Source organism: Castor canadensis, chromosome 3 (genome assembly GCF_047511655.1).
Source record: "Castor canadensis chromosome 3, mCasCan1.hap1v2, whole genome shotgun sequence".
Taxonomy (NCBI): domain Eukaryota; kingdom Metazoa; phylum Chordata; class Mammalia; order Rodentia; family Castoridae; genus Castor; species Castor canadensis.
In genome coordinates this window covers 132,833,905-132,856,633 of record NC_133388.1, presented here as the reverse complement: position 1 = coordinate 132,856,633, position 22,729 = coordinate 132,833,905, and the positions used below count along the sequence as shown (strand labels likewise).

At 35.8% G+C, this 22,729-nt stretch overlaps 1 protein-coding gene across 2 annotated transcripts in view; it reads left to right on the top strand.

The window, feature by feature from the left end:
• The window catches only part of Rp1 (RP1 axonemal microtubule associated), a 354,819-nt gene that overhangs the window by 32,148 nt on the left and 299,942 nt on the right, over positions 1-22,729 (top strand). For both annotated transcript variants that reach the window (XM_074066939.1, XM_074066940.1), the window contains exons 3-5: positions 15,077-15,240; positions 19,491-19,577; positions 21,352-21,484. In XM_074066939.1, the coding sequence (XP_073923040.1) occupies positions 15,077-15,240; positions 19,491-19,577; positions 21,352-21,484 (384 nt within the window). The remainder of the gene's footprint in view (positions 1-15,076; positions 15,241-19,490; positions 19,578-21,351; positions 21,485-22,729) is intronic.

The window sequence follows — 22,729 nt, the reverse complement described above, 5'->3', positions numbered from 1 at the left end:
TTTGCTGGTTGAGATAAGGATAGCTATACAGGGTATTGACTCACATTGATTTCCTGTGCGTGGGTGTTACCTTCTAGGTTAATTCTTTTTGATCTAACCTTTTCTCTAGTACCTGTTCCCCTTTTCCTATTGGCCTCAGTTGCTTTAAGGTATCTGCTTTAGTTTCTCTGCGTTAAGGGCAACAAATGCTAGCTAGTTTTTTAGGTGTCTTACCTATCCTCACCCCTCCCTTGTGTGCTCTCGCTTTTATCATGTGCTCATAGTCCAATCCCCTTGTTGTGTTTGCCCTTGATCTAATGTCCACATATGAGGGAGAACATATGATTTTTGGTCTTTTGAGCCAGGCTAACCTCACTCAGAATGATGTTCTCCAATTCCATCCATTTACCAGCGAATGATAACATTTCGTTCTTCTTCATGGCTGCATAAAATTCCATTGTGTATAGATACCACATTTTCTTAATCCATTCGTCAGTGCTGGGGCATCTTGGCTGTTTCCATAACTTGGCTATTGTGAATAGTGCCGCAATAAACATGGGTGTGCAGGTGCCTCTGGAGTAACAGTCTTTTGGGTATATCCCCAAGAGTGGTATTGCTGGATCAAATGGTAATCGATGTCTAGCTTTTTAAGTAGCCTCCAAATTTTTTTCCAGAGTGGTTGTACTAGTCTACATTCCCACCAACAGTGTAAGAGGGTTCCTTTTTCCCCGCATCCTCGCCAACACCTGTTGTTGGTGGTGTTGCTGATGATGGCTATTCTAACAGGGGTGAGGTGGAATCTTAGTGTGGTTTTAATTTGCATTTCCTTTATTGCTAGAGATGGTGAGCATTTTTTCATGTGTTTTTTGGCCATTTGTATTTCTTCTTTTGAGAAAGTTCTGTTTAGTTCACTTGCCCATTTCTTTATTGGTTCATTAGTTTTGGGAGAATTTAGTTTTTTAAGTTCTCTGTATATTCTGGTTATCAGTCCTTTGTCTGATGTATAGCTGGCAAATATTTTCTCACACTCTGTGGGTGTTCTCTTCAGTTTAGAGACCATTTCTTTTGATGAACAGAAGCTTTTTAGTTTTATGAGGTCCCATTTATCTATGCCATCTCTTAGTTGTTGTGCTGCTGGGGTTTCATTGAGAAAGTTCTTACCTATACCTACTAACTCCAGAGTATTTCCTACTCTTTCTTGTATCAACTTAAGAGTTTGTGGTCTGATATTAAGATCCTTGATCCATTTTGAGTTAATCTTGGTATAGGGTGATATACATGGATCTAGTTTCAGTTTTTTGCAGACTGCTAACCAGTTTTCCCAGCAGTTTTTGTTGAAGAGGCTGCTATTTCTCCATCTTATATTTTTAGCTCCTTTGTCAAAGATAAGTTGCTTATAGTTGTGTGGCTTCATATCTGGATCCTCTATTCTGTTCCACTGGTTTTCATGTCTGTTTTTGTGCCAGTACCATGCTGTTTTTATTGTTATTGCTTTGTAATATAGTTTGAAGTCAGGTATTGTGATACCTCCAGCATTGTTCTTTTGAGTGAGTATTGCCTTGGCTATTCGTGGCCTTTGTGTTTCCATACAAATTTCACGGTAGATTTTTCATTCTCTTTAATGAATGTCATTGGAATTTTGATGGGATTTGCATTAAACATGTAGATTACTTTGGGGAGTATCGACATTTTTACTATGTTGATTCTACCAATCCATGAGCATGGGAGATCTCTCCACTTTCTATAGTCTTCCTCAATCTCTTTCTTCAGAAGTGTATAGTTTTCCTTGTAGAGGTCTTTCACATCTTTTGTTATGTTTACACCTAGATATTTGATTTTGTTTGAGGCTATTGCAACTGGAATTGTTTTCATACATTCTTTTTCCGTTTGCTCATTGTTAGTGTATAGAAATGCTAATGATTTTTCTATGTTGATTTTATATCCTGCTACCTTGCTATAGCTATTGATGATGTCTAGAAGCTTCTGAGTAGAGTTTTTTGGGTCTTTAAGGTATAGGATCATGTCGTCTGCAAATAGGGATATTTTGACAGTTTCTTTACCTATTTGTATTCCTTTTATTCTTTCTTCTTGCCTAATAGCTCTGGGTAGGAATTCCCGTACTATGTTGAATAGGAGTGGAGATAGTGGGCATCCCTGTCTGGTTCCTGATTTTAGAGGGAATGGTTTTAATATTTCTCCGTTAAGTACAATGCTGGCTGTAGGTTTGTCATATATAGCTTTTATAATGTTGAGGAACTTTCCTTCTATTCCTAGTTTTCCTAGAGCTTTTATCATGAAATGATGTTGGATCTTATCAAAGGCTTTTTCTGCATCTATTGAGATGATCAAGTGGTTTTTGTCTTTGCGTCTGTTAATGTGGTTTATTACGTTTTTTGATTTTCGTATGTTGAACCACCCCTGCATCCCTGGGATGAAGCCTACTTGGTCGTGGTGAATAATCTTTTTGATGTGTTGCTGAATTCGGTTTGCCATTATTTTGTTGAGGATTTTTGCATCAATGTTCATTAAGGAGATTGGCCTATAGTTCTCCTTTTTGGAGGTGTCTTTGCCTGGTTTTGGGATAAATGTAATACTGGCTTCATAAAATGTGTTTGGCAGTTTTCCTTCCCTTTCTATTTCATGGAACAGTTTAAGGAGGGTTGGTATCAGTTCTTCTTTAAAGGTCTGATAGAATTCAGCAGAGAATCCATCAGGTCCTGGACTTTTCTTTTTGGGGAGACTCTTGATTGCTGCTTCAATTTCATTTTGTGTTATAGGTCTATTCAGGTGATTAATTTCCTCTTGTTTCAGTTTTGGGTGATCATATGTATCTAGAAATCTGTCCATTTCTTTTAGATTTTCAAATTTATTTGAATATAGGTTCTCAAAGTAGTCTCTGATGATTTCCTGGACTTCCATGGTGTTTGTTGTTATCTCCCCTTTTGTATTCCTAATTCTACTAATTTGGGTTTTTTCTCTCCTCATTTTAGTCAGGTTTGCCAGGGGTCTATCGATCTTGTTTATTTTTTCAAAGAACCAACTTTTTGTTTCATTAATTCTTTGTATGGTTTTTTTGGTTTCTATTTCGTTGATTTCAGCTCTTATTTTTATTATTTCTCTCCTTCTATTTGTTTTGGGATTTGCTTGTTCTTTTTTTTCTAGGAGTTTGAGATGTATCATTAGGTCATTGACTTGGGATCTTTCAATCTTTTTAATATATGCACTCATGGCTATAAACTTTCCTCTCAAGACTGCCTTAGCTGTGTCCCATAGGTTCCGGTAGGTTGTGTTTTCATTTTCATTGACTTCCAGGAACTTTTTAATTTCCTCTTTTATTGCATCGATGATCCATTCTTCATTAAGTAATGAGTTATTTAGTTTCCAGCTGTTTGCATGTTTTTTGTCTTTACTTTTGTTGTTGAGTTCTACTTTTACTGCATTGTGGTCAGATAGTATGCACGGTATTATTTCTGTTTTCTTTAATTGCTGAGGCTTGCTTTGTGCCCTAGGATATGATCTATTTTGGAGAAGGTTCCATGGGCTGCTGAGAAGAATGTATATTGTGTAGAGGTTGGATTAAATGTTCTGTAGACATCTACTAGGTCCACTTGATCTATTGCATATTTTAGATCTTGGATTTCTTTATTGATTTTTTGTTTGGATAACCTATCTGTTGATGATAATGGAGTGTTAAAGTCTCCCACAACCACTGTGTTGGCATTAATATATGCTTTTAGGTCTTTCAGGGTATGTTTGATGAAATTGGGCGCGTTGACATTGGGTGCGTACAGATTAATGATTATTATTTCCTTTTGGTCTATTTCCCCTTTTATTAGTATGGAATGTCCTTCTTTATCTCGTTTGATCAATGTAGGTTTGAAGTCTACTTTGTCAGAGATAAGTATTGCTACTCCTGCTTGTTTTCGGGGGCCATTGGCTTGGTAAATCTTCTTCCAGCCTTTCATCCTGAGCATATGCTTATTTCTGTCGGTGAGATGAGTCTCCTGTAATCAACAAATTGTTGGATCTTCTTTTTTAATCCATTTTGTCAAATGGTGTCTTTTGATGGGTGAATTAAGTCCATCATCATTAAGCGTTAGTACTGATAGGTATGTGGTGATTCCTGCCATTTAGTTGTCTTAGTTGTTTGAAGGTTTGATTGTGTGTGCCTAACTTGATGTTCCTCTCTACTGTCTTGCTTTTTCTTATCCTGTGGTTTGGTGCTGCCTGCCTTTTCATGGTTAAGTTGGGTGTCACTTTCTGTGTGCAGGATCCCTTGCAGAATCTTTTGTAATGGTGGCTTTGTGGGCACATATTGTTTTAGTTTCTGCTTATCATGGAAGACTTTTATTGCTCCATCTATTTTGAATGATAGCTTTGCTGGGTAGAGTATCCTGGGGTTGAAGTTATTTTCATTCAGTGTCCAGAAGATCTCACCCCACGCTCTTCTTGCTTTTAATGTTTCTGTTGAGAAGTCTGCTGTGATTTTGATGGGTTTACCTTTGTATGTTACTTGTTTTTTCTCTCTTACAGCCTTCAATATTCTTTCCTTAGTTTCTGAACTTGTTGTTTTAATGATGTAGTTTCTGAACTTGATGTTTTAATCATGTAGTTGTTGAACTACTCTATGTCGTGGAGTAGTTCTATTTTGATCTGGTCTGTTTGGTGTCCTCGAGGCCTCTTGCATCTGCATGGGAATATCTTTCTCTAGATTTGGGAAATTTTCCGTCATTATTTTGTTGAATATATTACGCATTCCCTTCGCTTGCACCTCTTCTCCTTCTTCGATGCCCATGATTCTCAAGTTTGGTCTTTTGATGGAGTCAGTGAGTTCTTGCATTTTCTTTTCACAGGTCTTGAGTTGTTTAATTAATAGTTCTTCGGTTTTTCCTTTAATTACCATTTCATCTTCAAGTTCTGAGATTCTGTCTTCTGTTTGTTCTATTCTGCTGGATTGGCCTTCCGTTTTGTTTTGCAGTTCTGTTTCATTCTTTTTTCTGAGGTTTTCCATATCCTGGCAGTTTTCCTCTTTAATGTTGTCTATTTTTGTCCTGAGTTCATTTATCCATTTATTCATCGTGTTCTCTCTTTCACTTTGGTGTTTATACAGTGCTTCCATGGTTTCCTTTATTTCTTCTTTTGCTTTTTCAAATTCTCTATTTTTATTGTCTTGGAATTTCTTGAGTGTCTCCTGTACATTTTGGTTGACCCTATCCAGTATCATCTCTATAAAATTCTCATTGAGTACTTGTAGTATGTCTTCTTTTAAATTATCCATGTGGGCTTCATTGGGTCCTTTGGCATAGTTTATCTTCATTTTGTTGGAGTCTGGATCTGAGTTTCTGTTCTCTTCATTCCCCTCTGGTTCCTGTACTAATTTTTTGCTGTGGGGAAAGTGGTTTCCCTGTTTTTTCTGTCTTCCCGTCATTGTCCTTGGTGTTGTTACTGTCCCTGTACTGTGTGCAATTAAGTATTTTCTAGCTTGTAATAATAACAATGGTAATATTTAGAATGGAAGAGTGAGCTGAGATGGAAAGCAAGAAGTTAAAGAAAAGGGGAAAACAAATATACAGACAAGAGGGAGAAAGCAGAACAAGGTATCAGACAAGAGAGTTTCAAAGGTATAAACAGGGAGTGTTAGTGTACTAATCGACAGTAAGCTGAACAGACATTAGAGAGACAGAGAGGATTGAAAATCAAAGATAAAAAAAATAAAAAATAAGTAAATGAAAGTAATATCTATATATAAAAATGAATTAAAATAAAATGGAAAATAGAAAATTAAAAAAAAAAAAACCAAAAAACTTCCAAGTTTATATGCAATGCAGTTTCAGTGTTAATAATTTGGGTGTCCGTCTCAATCTCCAGTCCTGGAGTTGGTGCCTCAGATGTTGTTCTGTAGTTGTCTCATTCAAGGGGATGCATAAAGTAGAACAAAACTACACACTCACACACACACACAAAAAGAAAAAGAAAAAAAAGCCCCACCAAGTTTCCCAAGTTCAAATGTAATACAGTTTCAGTAAGTTTTTTGGCTTGCAGGTGTAATTCGGTTGTTCTCTCATCAAAGGTAGGGAGAAAAAGAAAAAAAAGCGTCTGGAGACAGTTCTGAGAGTGGTATCTGCAACTGTGGCTTGCCTGCCTGCTGCTCTCAGCCTGTAGCTGGCGGCGTTATTTATGCAGATCTCTGGGGTGAGCTAGCACTCACCTGGTCCCACCGGCTTTGTTTGCTCAGAGTTCTCCTGTGCGGGAGCCTCTGCTACAGGCTTTCCCCTTTCCAAGCACTGGGAAACGTGACACTGCCCCCGCTTTGTCAGGCCTGTGTGTTTATTTACAGTTCATGTGGGAGGTGGGTCTTCCCCCCTCTCCTGTGAGTTTTCCTCCCACTGCCACTTTCACAAGCTTTCCTGCTCCTGCTTACTGGGCAGTGCTGCTGCTCCTGCCGGCCACCATGTTTGTTTACAGTTCACGTTGGAAGTGGGTCTTCCCTCCTCTCACAAGCTTCCCTGCTCATGGCTGCTGGGCGTGCGCCCGGCTCCCGCCAGAAGCTCTCCGGCCCGCCTGGCTTGTTTATTTACAGTCCTGGGAAGGATTCCCTTCCCCCAATCTTCAGCGCTCAGGGCGCCCCACCCTCTTTCCAGCGTGTCTTAACTGTTCTTATTGCTTATTACTCAGTTTCTCTTTTTTTTTTTCCCGGGTGGAGGTCAGTCTGTCCAGGGGGCTATGCTGCTCTGGCCCAGGCTTGTCTGTGGTGGTACTGCGGTACCGTGAAGCTCACCTGGTCCGCGTCTTCCCAAGCCGTATGGGCGCTGGCCACTGGCGGCCCGGGGGCCCTCTTCGTTTCTTTGTTTAACGTGAAGTGGAGATTCTCTGCACCGGCTGGGGATGTGGAGGGTTCAAAGTTATGCCTTTTCTCGGTGATTATGCCTGCAAAGTGTGTCTCCAGTGTCTCTCCAAGATTTCAGTACAGGAGGGTCGCTTTCTGCTTCCTACCTTTAGCCGCCATCTTGGAATTCCTCTCTCTATGTTTAGTTTTTTAAGAAGCCTCCACATTGTTTTCCAAAGTGGTTGCACTAGCTTACATTCCCACCAGCAGTGTATGAGGGTTCCTTTTTCCCATGCAACAATATTTGTTGTTGGTGGTATTTTTGATGCTAGCTATTCTAACAGGAGTGAAGTGGAATCTTAGTGTGGTTTTGATTTTCCTTTCCTTTATAGCCAGGAATGGTGAGCATTTTTTCATGCATTTTTTGGCCATTTGGATTTCTTCCTTTGGAAAATGTTCTGTTCAGTTCAGTTGCACATTTCTTTATTGGTTCATTGATTTTGGGGAGTTTAGTTTTTTGAGCTCCCTGTATATTCTGGGTATCAGTCCTTTGTCTGATGTATAGCTAGCAAATATTTTCTCCCACTCTGGGGGTGGTCTCTTCAGTTTAGAGACTATTTCTTTTGTTGTGCAGATGCTTTTAAATTCAATATAGTCTCATTTGTCCATCCTTTCTCTTAATTGCTGGGCTGCTGGGGTCTGTTGAGGAAGTCCTTGCCTGTACCTATTTGTTAGCAAGACTTTCAATTGAGGTTTTTATTTGGGATATTGCACTTTTCATTTTCAAGATTTCAATTTGTTTTTTTCCCAAGATTTTTCTATCTTTATTGAATTCTTCTTTCACATCCTATATTGTCTTCTCTATTTCATTCATATATTTGAATTCTCTTTGAGTTCAGTTAGTTATTTATTTGTATACTCTGAATTTATTCAGTTGCTTATAAATCTCTTCAATTTCATTGTTCCTTCTGGTCATATAAAAAATTTGTTATTTGAGATTTCTTCCTTTTCTCTATAACATAAATCCTTCATTGTGAGCTGTTGGCTTTAGGAGGAGACATATTAGCTTGTTTTTTTGATTGAATATTATTTTTTTATGCTGGGCTATCCATATTTGGAACCAAGTTTTTGGCTAGGGATTTCAATCCTCTGTGTCCTTAAAGTTAGGAATTTCTCATAGATTATTTAAAACTGTGTAGTGGTTGGCTGTGGTATATTTTCTTATCACTAGACTGATGGTATGTAGCCCAGTAGTACTGACTTCAGTACTCAAGATGCTATATACAGCTCCCTACTCCACTCAGGAAGAGGAGCTTACCTTCAAAAGCTATCACAACCTAGAAATTAAGGTCAACCCTAATGAAGTCTAATCATTGCTGCTGCTTCAGTATATGTGGAAGAATATAGGAGCAAGGAAGAATCTTCATGATCTAGGAAGACTTAATAAAGATGTTAATGGGAAGGAGACAGATGGGTTAACACCAATGAATAATACAAGGTATATGGTTTTATAATGTAGGAAGGGATGGTAGCTTAGCTTACTAACAGGTTAGTGAGGAAGTGGGGTGAGTTAAATATGAAAGATGTATTTAATGTTGCATTGTGGAAGAGAGTAGGAAAAGAGGTGGATATAATTAAATAAGCAACAAAACTTTGAAAAAAAGCTGATCTGGCAATGTAATTAATGTGTTAAAAGTATAGTTAATAAAGAGAATTAGGGATTGTGAGATAGAAATAGAGACATAATATGAGTGAGAGAGCAGTTCTAGTTGGAGATGGAAGAAAAGTACAAACAGGGAAATGAATGGAGAGAATATGGTTTAAGATTGAATACTGAAAGGTGGGTGTTGTGGTTTATACACAATGACTAGAGAAAATTAAGGAAGGTAAAGCAGAACTGAAAAGAAAATGAGAGAATACAGAAGCTTCTAGACATCATCAATAGCTATAGCAAGGTAGCAGGATATAAAATTAACATAGAAAAATCATTAGCATTTCTATACACTAATAATGAGCAAACTGAAAAAGAATACATGAAAATAATTCCATTTACAATAGCCTCAAAAAAATCAAATACCTAGGTGTAAACCTAACAAAAGATGTGAAAGACCTCTACAAGGAAAACTATACAGTTCTGAAGAAAGAGATTGAGGAAGACTATGGAAAGTGAAGAGATCTCCCATGCTCATGGATTGGTAGAATCAACATAGTAAAAATGTCGATACTCCTTAAAGTAATCTACATGTTTAATGCAATTCCCATCAAAATTCCGATGACATTCATTAAAGAGATCGAAAAATCTACCGTGAAATTTACATGGAAACACAAGAGGCCACAAATAGCCAAGGCAATACTCAGTCAAAAGAACAATGCTGGAGGTATCACAATACCTGACTTCAAACTATATTACAAAGCAATAACAATAAAAACAGCATGGTACTGGCACAAAAACAGACATGAAGACCAGTGGAACAGAATAGAGGACCCAGATATGAACTATAAAACTATAACCAACTTGTCTTTGACAAAGGAGCTAAAAATATAAGATGGAGAAATAGCAGCCTCTTCAACAAAAACTGCTGGGAAAACTGGTTAGCAGTCTGCAAAAAACTGAAACTAGATCCATGTATATCACCCTATACCAAGATTAACTCAAAATGGATCAAGGATCTTAATATCAGACCACAAACTCTAAAGTTGATGCCAGAAAGAGTAGGAAATACTCTGGAGTTAGTAGGTATAGGTAAGAACTTTCTCAAGGAAACCCCAGCAGCACAGTAACTAAGAGATAGCATAGATAAATGGGACCTCATAAAACTAAAAAGCTTCTGTTCATCAAAAAAAATGGTCTCTAAACTGAAGAGAACACCCACAGAGTGTGAGAAAATATTTGCCAGCTATACATCAGACAAAGGACTAATAACCAGAATATACAGAGAACTTAAAAAACTAAATTCTCCCAAAACCAATGAACCAATAAAGAAATGGGCAAGTGAACTAAACAGAACTTTCTCAAAAGAAGAAATTCAAATGGCCAAAAAACATATGAAAAAATGCTCACCATCTCTAGCAATAAAGGAAATGCAAATTAAAACCACGCTAAGATTCCACCTCACCCCTGTTAGAATAGCCATCATCAGCAACACCACCAACAACAGGTGTTGGCGAGGATGCGGGGAAAAAGGAACCCTCTTACACTGTTGGTGGGAATGTAAACTAGTACAACCACTCTGGAAAAAAATTTGGAGGCTACTTAAAAAGCTAGGCATTGATCTACCATTTGATCCAGCAATACCACTCTTGGGGATATACTCAAAAGACTGTGACACAGGTTACTCCAGAGGCACCTGCACACCCATGTTTATTGCGGCACTATTCACAATAGCCAAGTTATGGAAACAGCCAAGATGCCCCAGCACTGACGAATGGATTAAGAAAATGTGGTATCTATACACAATAGAATTTTATGCAGCCACGAAGAAGAACAAAATGTTATCATTTGCTGGTAAATGGATGGAATTGGAGAACATCATTCTGAGTGAGGTTAGCCTGGCTCAAAAGACCAAAAATCATATGTTCTCCCTCATATGTGGACATTAGATCAAGGGCAAACACAACAATGTGATTGGACTTTGAGCACATGATAAAAGCGAGAGCACACAAGGGAGGGGTGAGGATAGGTAAGACACCTAAAAAACTAGCTAGCATTTGTTGCCGTTAATGCAGAGAAACTAAAGCAGATACCTTAAAGCAACTGAGGCCAATAGGAAAAGGGGACCAGGTACTAGAGAAAAGGTTAGATCAAAAAGAATTAACCTAGAAGGTAACACCCACGCACAGGAAATCAATGTGAGTCAATGCCCTGTATAGCTATCCTTATCTCAACCAGCAAAACCCTTGTTCCTTCCTATTATTGCTTATACTCTCTCTACAACAAAATTAGAAATAAGGGCAAAATAGTTTCTGCTGGGTATTGCTGGGGTGGAGGGGAGAGGGAGGTGGCAGAGTGGGTGGTAAGGGAGGGGGTGGGGGCGGGGGGAGAAATGACCCAAGCCTTGTATTCACATATGAATAATAAAATAAAAAAAAAAGAAAAAGGAAATGAGAGAATAAGTTATGAGATATCCAAAAATTAATACAAACAAATAAAAGATCAAAACAAAACCTAACAGTGACAAAACAAAACAAAACTTATTTTTTAAAAATATAAAAATTTCATTTGCTTTCCTGAGCAGTTATCTATCTATGTAGCTATTTTTTTCCTTCAGAGTCTGAGGGTTTCACACCAGCAGATGGCAGTCTAGTTTGAGACTTAACTCTGGAATGGAGTCTGGGTTTGTTTCCAGCATAGAAGTGGAAGATTTGGAGATCTGAATACCATCTCCAGTGAAAGCTTCTGAACTTTCAGCCCACCTATGTCACACTTCTCACTAAGCTGGTAGTTTCTTCTTCCATGTCCCCAAGAACTCACAGTCTGCTGTATGTTCCAGCAGTAGTCCTTTCCTGTGTTGGAAGCTGCTGAACTATTCCATGTATGCCATCATAGTTTCTTTGCTGTAGCTAGTAGCCTTATCCCACTCAATTGAAGGGTTTTATCTTTTGTCGTGATAGGGGTTCTATGTAAGTGTATCTGCTTCCAGCTGTTTTTCTTGCTGGATTCTCTGCAAATTAAGAGTGAGAGCATGGAATTCTCTGAGGCTTCTGTGCCTGCTTGTAGTTCTCCCACCAGACATCCTATGGTCCTGTTTTTCTGTTTGCCTGCAGTTGCAATTGTTAATGGGATCAAAACAACTTCACTGCAAGCACTTACTATCTTAGCAATTCTGTAGGGAGTTATGTGAAAGAATTGCTGTTTAATGGGGTTATCCATAAGGAATAATGGCAGGCAGTGTTACTCCATTGCCATCTTGCTGTCATCTCTGACTTTATCTTTTTTTTTTTTTGAAGACACATTTCAATCCAAAACATCTGTTGATGGATCTTTGGTTTATTGTAGATTCTGGGTATTGTACACAAACCTGCTATGAAAGTTTACAAGTTTTTTTTTGTAGGAACATTTTTATTTCTTTAGGTAAATTATTAGAATAGAATTGCAAGACTATACGGTAAGCTTTTTTAATGTTACAAGAAACTTCCAAACTGTTGCCAAAATATTGAACCATTTTTTATTTTCTCTATTTCTGAGAGATCCAGTTGCTCTACCTCCTTACCAAGGTTGATATTGTCACTGTTTTAAATTTTAGTTATTCTGTCACATGCAGTATTGTATCTCACTGGTTTTAAGTCATATTTCTGAAATGAGTAATGATGCTGAGTATAATTTCATGTTCTCCTTTATTCTGTTAATGAGATAAATTATACTGAAGGATTTTTGAATGTTAAAAAACTTTGCATTCCTGGGATAAACTTGAAGATTACAGTTGTCTTGATGTCCTAACATTTTGTTGAGAGTATTTTCATTTGTGTTCTTGAGGGCTATTGCTCTGTAGTTTTCTAATAATGTCTTTTTCTGGTTTTGATATCAGAGTAATTGCTCATCTTATACATGGAGTTGGGAAGTGTTTCAAAGTGTGTCTGTAGAATTGATACATATTTTTTAAAGTTTGAAAGAAAACTCACCAGTGAAGCCATCTGGTCCTGAAGTTCTTTGTGGAAAAACATTTAAACTATAAATTTATTATTTGTTTAAAATATAAGATTATTTTGATTTTATATTTATTTTGTGTATGGGATAATTTAGTTTTTCATTAAGCTATTTATAAGGATTATGGGTAGGGTTTATACTTTATTAATTTACACTGATGTGGGCTTTTAAATTTTTGCTTTTGGCTTCTTTGTTGTTATTCTTTTTCTTCTTAGTTTTCCTATTCATTTTGTTAGTTTTTCTGTGATTTGGACTCACCTAACCAAAATCTTACATTGAGAATGTTCTGGGTTATTTTTTTCTTTTTTGGTATGCTGACCTATTATCTCAGATAGACTATGAGCCAAAGGAGGAAAAAGCCATCATCTTTTTTTTATTAATTGTCCAAAAATTGTGTTTCATTATGATATTTTTATACTTACATACTACATTCTTCCGTCATATTCATCCTTCCCTTCACTCTTTTGCCACCCTCCATCCTCCCCCAAAATAATTGCCATTCTTTCCTGCCCTTTTTTTAAAAAAAATCATTTAAAAAAATGTTAAAAAAATTCATTTTCCTGCAAACAACATAATTTTGTTCTTCACAATGATATCATCTTGGGTTTTTTTTTATCCACTCCTCCCTAGACATTATACCCCTAGTAATTACTCAGTGACTTGATGTCTTTTGATTGATTGAAGTGGAAGTTAGAAACTAAAACTTGAACCTTTTAGATTCAGATTCTTCTCCAGGTTTTGTAGTGCTCCCTTACAAAACTAAGGTTTTAATAGATTTAATGATTTAGAGACATAATGATTTAGAGACATAAAAAAGTTTATGTCTCTAAATAATGTCTGTCAGTAAACAGACACCATATTTATTTTTATTTTTATTCCTACACTTTTCATTCTTTTCCACCTTAGTTGTTGGAAAATGCAATTTCTTTCCCTATTGATTTGGTACTTGCATGTTTAGCAAGTATTGATTTTCTCCTGCACTCTTTTAGTACATTTTTAAGAGAACAGAAGCTGCAGCGCTTTGTTTCATTTGATGTCAACAAGCACTACCATACCTGGTGTTCCACAGAAAACAGCTAGAATTATTTCACCTTTAAGTTTTTAATTGCAATTTAACTGCTTCTGCTGTTATTAATGATAGTTTATAATCATATACTATCTTTTTAAATTATCTTTTTACTTACTAAAGGATTGTCTATCAAGATGATTTGATAGACTAACATGGATTTATATCATGCATTGAACAAATGAAATTCAATTTTCTGTTTTAGAGCAGGTTTTTACAAATATACATTAATTTAACATATATTTGTTATACCATATAAGTGAAATTTAAATCTAGAATTTGATTACTTATTTGAATGACCAAAATGAAAAATACACTTTGGTTCAAATTAGAAAATTACAGGCTAATGAGTAGAATGTCATTTAAATCCCCAGTTCTAGATTTTATTGCCTTTATTCTTACTTCTTTTATATAATCTTTATTCTTCTGTTTTTTTGTTTTTGTTTTTTTGGTGGTGGTACTGGGGTTTGAACTCAGGGCTTGCACACTTGCTAGGCAGGTGCTCTGTCACTTGAGCCTCTCCGCCAGCCCCTGTTATATAATCTTGATGGTGTTTCCTAATTTCTTATTACTTCATTTTTCTGATAGATCAATATTCTAATGTTTACCCTGAATACAATTTAGAAAATTAAAATCCTAGGAAGTTATACTACTATTAATGTGTTATATTCACAATGAACCATTCATTTTCTAGCAGTGCCATATATTTTTTTAGCACTGTTTTCATTTGTTGCTGGGTGATACAAAATTTACTTGGTGTTTGTGGAACTCAATTTATCTGTTAATTGGAGACATTTAAAATAATAAATGAAATTGTACCTGATAATTTTTCAAATTCTTTCTAACTTATAGAACTTATTACATAATGTTTTGTTTTAGAAAATAAGGATCTAAACTAAAAAAATTTAAAGGTATTATTCCAAACGTACATATTACATGTTACAGCTAAGAATATTGGAGATATTTTGACAAAATACTGGGAGCTTCCAAGTTCTGTGGTGACCGTCTCAGAGTCCAAGCATGATCAACTATAATAGGATAATGATCTCTCTCTAGCATTACTGCTACCACAACCACCACCACTACTACTATTACTACACTATTTTGTGAGATAGTCTTGCTCTGTGGCCCAGGCTGACCTGAAACTTGTGATATCTCCTGTCCTCTGCCTCTCAAGTGCTGAGATTATAGGCATGTGTTACCATGCCCAGGTCTAGCCTTATTTATTATATTATATTATTTATTGTTGTATTGGGGGTACATTATGACAGTCACAAAATATTACAGTATATCATAGTTAAATTCACCCCCTTCATTGTTCTTCTTTACCTCCCCCCCATTCTTAAAGATCTGGAAAATATTTTGTAGGACATGGTCATTTTATTGAGGATTTTAAAAACCACAAATGAAATCCTCAGTTAATACACTTTTCTAGAGGAGCTGGGAGAAGACTAAGTTTTATCTGTCCTGAACTCCTCTAGCTTTATGATGACCTGCTGTTCTGAATTTTCATTTCTATAAGTTGCCATATGTTTTTATCTTATTTGCACTTCTTCTATAGGTGGTAACTGGAAAGTTTCCATAACCACCAGTGACTTGGCAAATGCAGGGACCAGCTCACAGATTTACATTGTATTATATGGACAACACAGAAGTTCAGTGCCCATATATCTTTATGGAACAGATGGGGGTCGTTTTCAGGATGGCCATGAAGACATCTTCACTGTAAGTAATAAAACTGAGTGAAACCTCTTAATACAAATGATACAGCTAGCAGGTACTTTGGAATGAGTGTAATTTATCAAATTGGGCTCTTCCTATCGTAAAACCATGTTATGGTGTTCTGTATAAGATTAATCAAAGGAAATTCATGGCAGTATTTTCTCAAGTGGATTTAACACAAGTAAATCTGCCATATGGGAAGAGACAACAGCTAGAGAGACATACTAGATGTTCAACATTTCTTGTTTTTATATGAGTTGGTATCATTATCAACCAGCTTATGCTGGCTTAACAGATAAGATTCAAAGTCAAGGTCAAAAAGCACAAAATAAAATTATCAAACAAGGAAAACAAAGAAGTCCTAAAGTTATTAATTATTGATACTTGTTATTACTTCTTATCAAGTTATCAGATCATGGCTGGGATCAAGATCTAGAAATGAACAAAAGTAGCAAAAATGAAGCAGGAAGACCAGTGCCATGTTGTTAAACTAAAGTCAGAATATTAACAATTAATAGCTAGTCTTGATTAAGCACTTAGCCATTTATAGGGGCTTAATAATGTCTGCTGATTATAATAATGTCTGGATGTATAGAAGAATTGTTTTGAAACAGGTAGAGAGAATAATATCATAATCAAAAGGGTATTTTAAATTACCTTAAGTATTTATAGGACATCCAAGACCTCCACATGGTCCTGGGTGTTTGGTTTACTATGAGCTGTGTACTTAGCCCAATATGTTACAGGATAGGCCTGAACCATTTGAAACAATCAATCATTCCTGTTAGATTAGTGCAATAATCCTTTCCATACTTTTTAAAAAGACTCAAGAAACTGTCTTGTATTAGTGAAAAATGAAGACGATATAAAAATAGTCTGAGCTGCTAATTTTGTTGTTACTATTTTGCAATTTTATTGTCTCATTTACTTTTAAATCAAATTATACATTTACATAATTTACAGAGTTAAATCATAATAAAAGGAGCACCTTTAACTTCTCATTCCTGTTTCCTCCTCCTACAGGAAACTGTTTTCATAGGTGATACTTTTTTTTTTTTCTGAATTCTGCAATGTACAGTTCAGTACTTTCTGTTATCTTGTCCTCTGTTACTTGAGCCCACTTAATCTTGTTTGTAGAGATGTTGGCTCCATTAAATTATCATTCCAATTTTAATGATAGTTTTATTTGTTCTTATGAAATGTTTTCTTGTAAATGTTCTTAGGCAAACTTTTGTTTCCCTTTCTTTCCTTTTTCCTTGTGCTTTTTTCCCATGCATGTTTTCTGCTTTCCTTTTTTGTTGTAATAAAGTACACAAAACAAAAGCTACATTTTGACAACTTCAGAGTGTACATTTCAGTGGCTTATAGTGTTGGAGCCAACGTGGCTATTTTTTCTGGGATTTATTGTGTCTAGAATTTGCCTTGAATTACCTACTCTGGGGGCTACAAGCAGCTTTTTGCAAGCTCAAAATGTCACAGACCTCCAGCTAGGCCCTGCAAGGTTTCCTGTAACTGTGACCACAGTCTGTAGGGGGGTAGAGGGGAAACTCTGTACCAGCTTGTTTCTCTGTAACTGGCTTGTCTTTCTGACTACCTGTGAACCATCTACTGCAAAAACCCCTTGGTTACATAAACCACCTGAGGGGTATATAACTCATTTTCTGACTATGATCGGGGCTCAGGGTTTTGAGAAATTATCTCCCCTGAGTCTGCTGGCGTAATAAAAATTCCTACTTCCTGCAAAGTGGTCTTGGTGACTTTGTTTCTCTCGCCGTTTCCCGCAACAGTAGCACATCACAATGTTGTTCAACTATACCACTGTGTACTTCCATATCATTTTAGTCACCCCAGGAGTGTGGTTACTCAGGATTCCCTTTTACCCTAATGCCTAGCAACCTCTAGGTTGCTTTCTGTCATTCTTTCTAATTTGGATGCTTTTAATTTCTTCTTCTTCCTGAATTTATCTTCCAAGAACTTTTAGTACAATGTTAGAATAGAAGTGATGAAACTGGAACCCCTGTTTTGTTCCAGATTTGGGGGAAAACTTTCAGTCTTTCATCTTTGAGTATGCTATGTTATCTATGGGTTTTTTCATAGATGCCTTTTGTCATGGTCAGCAGTTTCCTTTTTTCCTAGTTTTTTTTTTTTTGAGTGTTTTATAATGAAAAATTGTTGGCGTTTATCAGATGTGAGTTTTTTTTTTGCATCAGTTTAAATGATAAAATATTTCCTCCCTGTAGTGTATTATATTATTTTGTATGTTGGACCAGTCTCCATTCCTGGATAAATTCCAATTGGTTATGGTATATAATCTCTTTTAATATGCTCTGTGTGCCGGTGGCTCATGCCTATGATCCTAGCTACTCAGGAGGCAGAGATCAGGAGGATAGTGGTTTGAATTAGCCGGGAAATAGTTCTGTGAGACCCTATCTCGAAAAATCCTTCGCAAAACTAGGGCTGGTGGAGTGGCTCAAGATGTAGGCCCTGAGATCAAGCCCCAGTACTGAAAAAAAAAAATCTTGTAGCTTGCATTTGCTAGTTTGGTTGAAGGATCTTGGTCTGTAGTTTTCTTGTCATGTCTCTGTCTGGCTTTGATATCAGCATAATGCTGATCTTGCAGAGTAAGTTAGAAAGTGTTCTCACCTCTTGTATTTTTTGGAAAAATTCAAGATGAGTGGTGTTAGTTTTTCTTTAGATACTTGGTAGAATTTACTAGTGAAGACTTCTGTCCTAGGCTTTTCTTTGTTGGGAGGTTGGGATTATTCATCCAATCTCTTTACTTGCTATAGAACTAATTGTATTTTTGTCTTTCTTCTTGAGTCAGTTTGGGTGGCTTTCATGTTTTTTAGAAATTTGTCCATTTCATCTAGGTTATCAATTTGTTGGCATACAATTGTACACAGTATTTTAATAGCTATTTTTATTTTTGTAAGATAGTAATGTCTCTGTGTACATCTCTGTTCTTAGAAATTTAAATTTCGTTTATCTTGTCTTTAGTTAGACTAGCTAAAACTTTGTCAATTTTATTTGATCATTTTTTTACATTTACTCACATGTATATACATTGTTTGCCACCCCACCACCCCCGCCCTGGGTAAAACTTGTTCTGTCCTCTTGTTCTCTGATTTTGAGAAAAAATAATAGAAAAATAAGAAAACACAAGAGAAAACATAAGCGATAATATGAAAGACATAGTGCTTTTGGTAGTTTGAGATAAAGATAGCTATACAGAGAGATTCCTAGCATTGCTTCCATGCACATGTATACTGCAACCCACATTGGTTCATCTCTACCAGACCTCTTTACTACTTCCTAGTCTCCTTTTGAAAGAGTCAACTTTTGGTTTCATTTATTCTATTGTTTTTCTATCCTCTACTTTGTTTGTCATCACTTTAAGTTTTAGAGGGTTTAGTTTGAGTTTCATTTTCTGACTCCTTAAGGCATAGAGTTAAGTCATTTGAGAATTTTCTTCCTTTTTAATACATATGTTTACAGCTATGAATTTCTCTCTGGACTATGTTTTCACTATATTCTACATGTTATTATATGTTCCAGTTTTGTTTTCCTTAATCTCAGCTATTTTCTGATTTCCATTGCAACTTCTTCTCTGACCATTTCATTGCTTAGGAGTATGCTGTTTAATTTACACGTATTTCCAATTTTCCTTCTAGTATTGATTTCTAGTTTCAGTTAATTGTGTTCAGATAAGATACTCTATTTAATTTCAGTCTTTTTAAAATTTCAAAATGTGTTTTGTTATATAGCATATAATCTATTCTGGGGAATGTTCCGTGTACACTTAAGAAGACTTCATACTCTATTATTGAATGGAATGGTCTGTAGATGTTAAATATAGTTGGTGAATAATGTTCAAGTCCTCTATTTCCTTATGGTTCATTCAATAATGGTTGCTTTATCCATTATTCAAAGTGGGCTACTAACATCTCTGACTATTATTGTGGGTCATCTGTTTCATTATTCAATTCTGCTAAATTTTGCTTCTTAGAGTTGGGGATGTAGCTCAGTTGTAGAGCATGTGCTCAACATGTGTAAGGTTCTGCGTTCAGTACTTAGCTTCCCTCAAATTGCTTCTTTTATTTTAGTACTCTGTTGTTAGGTCTGCACATGTTTGAAATACCAACATCTTCTTGATTAACTAACCACTTTATCAATATATAATGCTTTAATCTGAGCTGTTTTTGAATGGATTTTGTGAGATTCCTTCAAAAGATGTATCCTCCACTCTTTTATAGATCACAGTTGGAGATATTGGAATGCTGTTTAAGATTCGTATTGGTCATACCAACACTGGATGCTCCCCTTCCTGGCACTGTAAAGAAGTAAGGACATAGGAAAATTTTCTTACTCTGGATCAACTCACATAGTTTCTTTACATACTTACATGACTGATGAAAAGATGACTAGCAGTGTAGCATTTTCTTCAAAAAAGGTTGCAAAGATACACCATTGGATTAGTGATATAGTAATCTGCTAAGCTTGAATGTCAACTCTGGAAAGTGCTCTCATGCTAAGGAGATTAATGTCCCTTGAGTATTTTTAAAAGGAAATAAAAGCTTAAATTTTCTGCATTGTTTAGAATGAAAAAATCTACTTATTTCCATTATTTAGATTATTTTAATTACTTAAAAACAGATTTTTATTATATTGGCAATGAAAATGCCACTTCTTTACACTAAAACCATAAAGGATCCTGAAGAAGAATGAAAAAACAAAACTTATGTTGTGAAAATATTGAATGGAGAGGTTAGATTTCAAAATTACTGTTTGGCTTTTATATGCAATAATGGTGTCTTTTATGCCATAGAGAGCTTTTGAAGTATAATATTTAAATTCACACTTGTGATTCTATAATATTATCCTTTGTCTTTTTCTCAATGAACTAACTTATGAAAATTATCATTAATGCCCTAGTCATCACATTTGATTGATAAAAGATAAGCAGTATTATATTCATGAAGCTGAGATGCTGAGTCAGTTTTAAGTGATGTGCAGATACTACATTGTATTGCTAAGGAGTGATACAAAAATCAGGCTAAAAGTTTCTTGGCAAATACTCTGTCATTGCAAGGCAATTTGTTTGTCTGAGGTTTACCTCACCTCTCTTTGAATACCAGTGAAGAAGGAATGTGTTCTTTTTCTTTCTTTCTCTCTTTTTTTTGTGTGGGAAGAGGTGCTGAGAGTTGATCTCAGGGTCTTTGCATGCTAAGCCTGCATGCTATTACTGAGCTACAGTACACCCCAGTCCTGAAACACATTTTTAATTCAAAGCTTTTTTCTGAGTGTATAAAATCCTTATATAATTTATCAATTTGACCCAAATTAGATGCTGGATAATAGGCTGGGAATTTTTTATTCAATTCTTATACAGTTTAAAAGTTTTAAATTTGAAATTTTAAGTAAGACAACTTGAATCTGTAATCTGAGGGAATTTGAATAAAAACACTGGTTCCCAAATATAGTAAAAACGATACGATATTTTCATTAAAATCTCTTTGCTTTTAGTTTTCAAGTTTGGTTAGGGAAGATTACAACATAAAAAGTTTAAATGCTGGCTCATTTTCTGTTTCTCAAATGATGAGCTTTAGGTTTAATTAAAGTAACTAAATCAAATAGTCCTGGCAACAGCAACTTGCAAACCAGTGGCTATTCTCAGTGGTTCTCAGGGAGCCCTTCTAAAAGACATTGCATAAGAAGTATCTTTAATACATGAAATCTTACCTCATGCTAATGTTTTATAAAATCACTTTAAATTAAAATTCATTTTAAGGGGTTGAAAAAGGAAAATAATAGATTTCTAAACACTATAAATACCTTTTAAATGGAAAAATATTAATGACATAAAAATTGGAAGGCAATTGTCATGTTTGATAGAAACATTTCAAAATAGAGAAATTAGAAAAATTTTACAATAGAGAAGAAATTCGATTTACTTGAGATGTCAGTAAAAGAAATTAAATTTTTTGTCAAGTAATTAGTAATTTCTCATATTAAAAAACAGTACAATGATTTCTGAGCTGTCAGGCTTGGACAAAACCTTTTGTTTGACTCTTTGATAAAACATTTTTATTGCTAGTACTGATGTTGCTCTTGTAGATACACTTGCAGAACATGAATTCTGGAAGACAGTTTTACATACCTGTTCAACGATGGCTGGCACGAGATCAAGAGGATGGAGAAATCTGCCGAGAATTTCCTATTTTAAATAAAGGACAACCCATCCTTCCAGGTAGGGAAGACTCAACTCAAGGCATTACAGATAAAACTTGTTTGCCTAAATGCCGAAGGACAGAGAACCCTTAAATGCAACTCAAATAAGCGAATGAATGAAAAAAAAACGAATGGTTAAGGACTTTTAGTTTCTTATCAGGTGCCTCTGCTGTTGTACCAGCTGTATCTAAATGTTTTATCATTGTTTCATCTGTGGCATTCAGGAATATGTTCTTGTCACAGCCTTGGAAGGTCAACTGAAATGCCTCTTAATCAAAACAAGAATATTAATTCTTACAGGGTCATAAGAAAATTGAATGTCAAATGAAGGGCTTAGAAATGCAAATCAGTGTGGGCTTTTCCCATCAGGCTCTCTCCCTTATTTTTGAAAAATTTTCCCTTTGATCAAGAATTGAAAACACAGCTGCTCAATGACTTTCTGAACATTAGGCCAAAAGCATGGATGTGTTCAAGTCTTGTGTTAATGTGGCTGAGAATAAGGTGTTGATTCACTCAGGGTAAAGTAGTCAGTGCTCCCTACAATAAAAACTTGTCCATAAGAGCTACTTGCTCTTGGTTGTACTAGCTTCTGCTTTGGAAAAGAATGGGAAAATTGTATGTGAAAATTATTAAATGAACAATTGGTAAAAATAGATGTTTTTCCAGTTTAGGCTATTTTGTACCATAATGTGATATATTAGTTTCCTAAAGAAGCAAATAATTAATATTATCTGAAGACTAAGAACAGCTCCACAATATCACACAATCTAACATTAGGCTTAGGTTCAGAATCAGTTGGTATGCCTTTTTAGAAAATATAGACTAGAAAACAGTGTACAGATTGAGGATTTCTTAATAGTTTTTAAATAAGGTATAGTAATAGCTCTTCTTAAGTTTCTGAAGTTAAGGCATTTTGAATGAAACTGCTCAATTTACTGAAAAGAGGAGGCTTGCATGAACATTATTATCACCATTCATAAACACTTTTCTCACCATGGGTAAGCATTGTTGTCATTAGCTCACAGTATCACCCAACAGGAGAAGTTCACCAGGTGGCCTTTTCTTCCTCCTATTTTAGTTGAAAAATTCTGTGGCTTTCTTTCTTTCTTTCTTTCTTTCTTTTTTTTTTGCAGCACTGGGGCTTGAATTCAGGGCCTAACGTTTGCTAGGCAGGTGCTTTACTGTTTCAGCCACTCCACCAGCTAACTGAAAAATTCTGATCAACATCTTTACACACTGCTTTTTATGCCTTCCCTGTAATTCT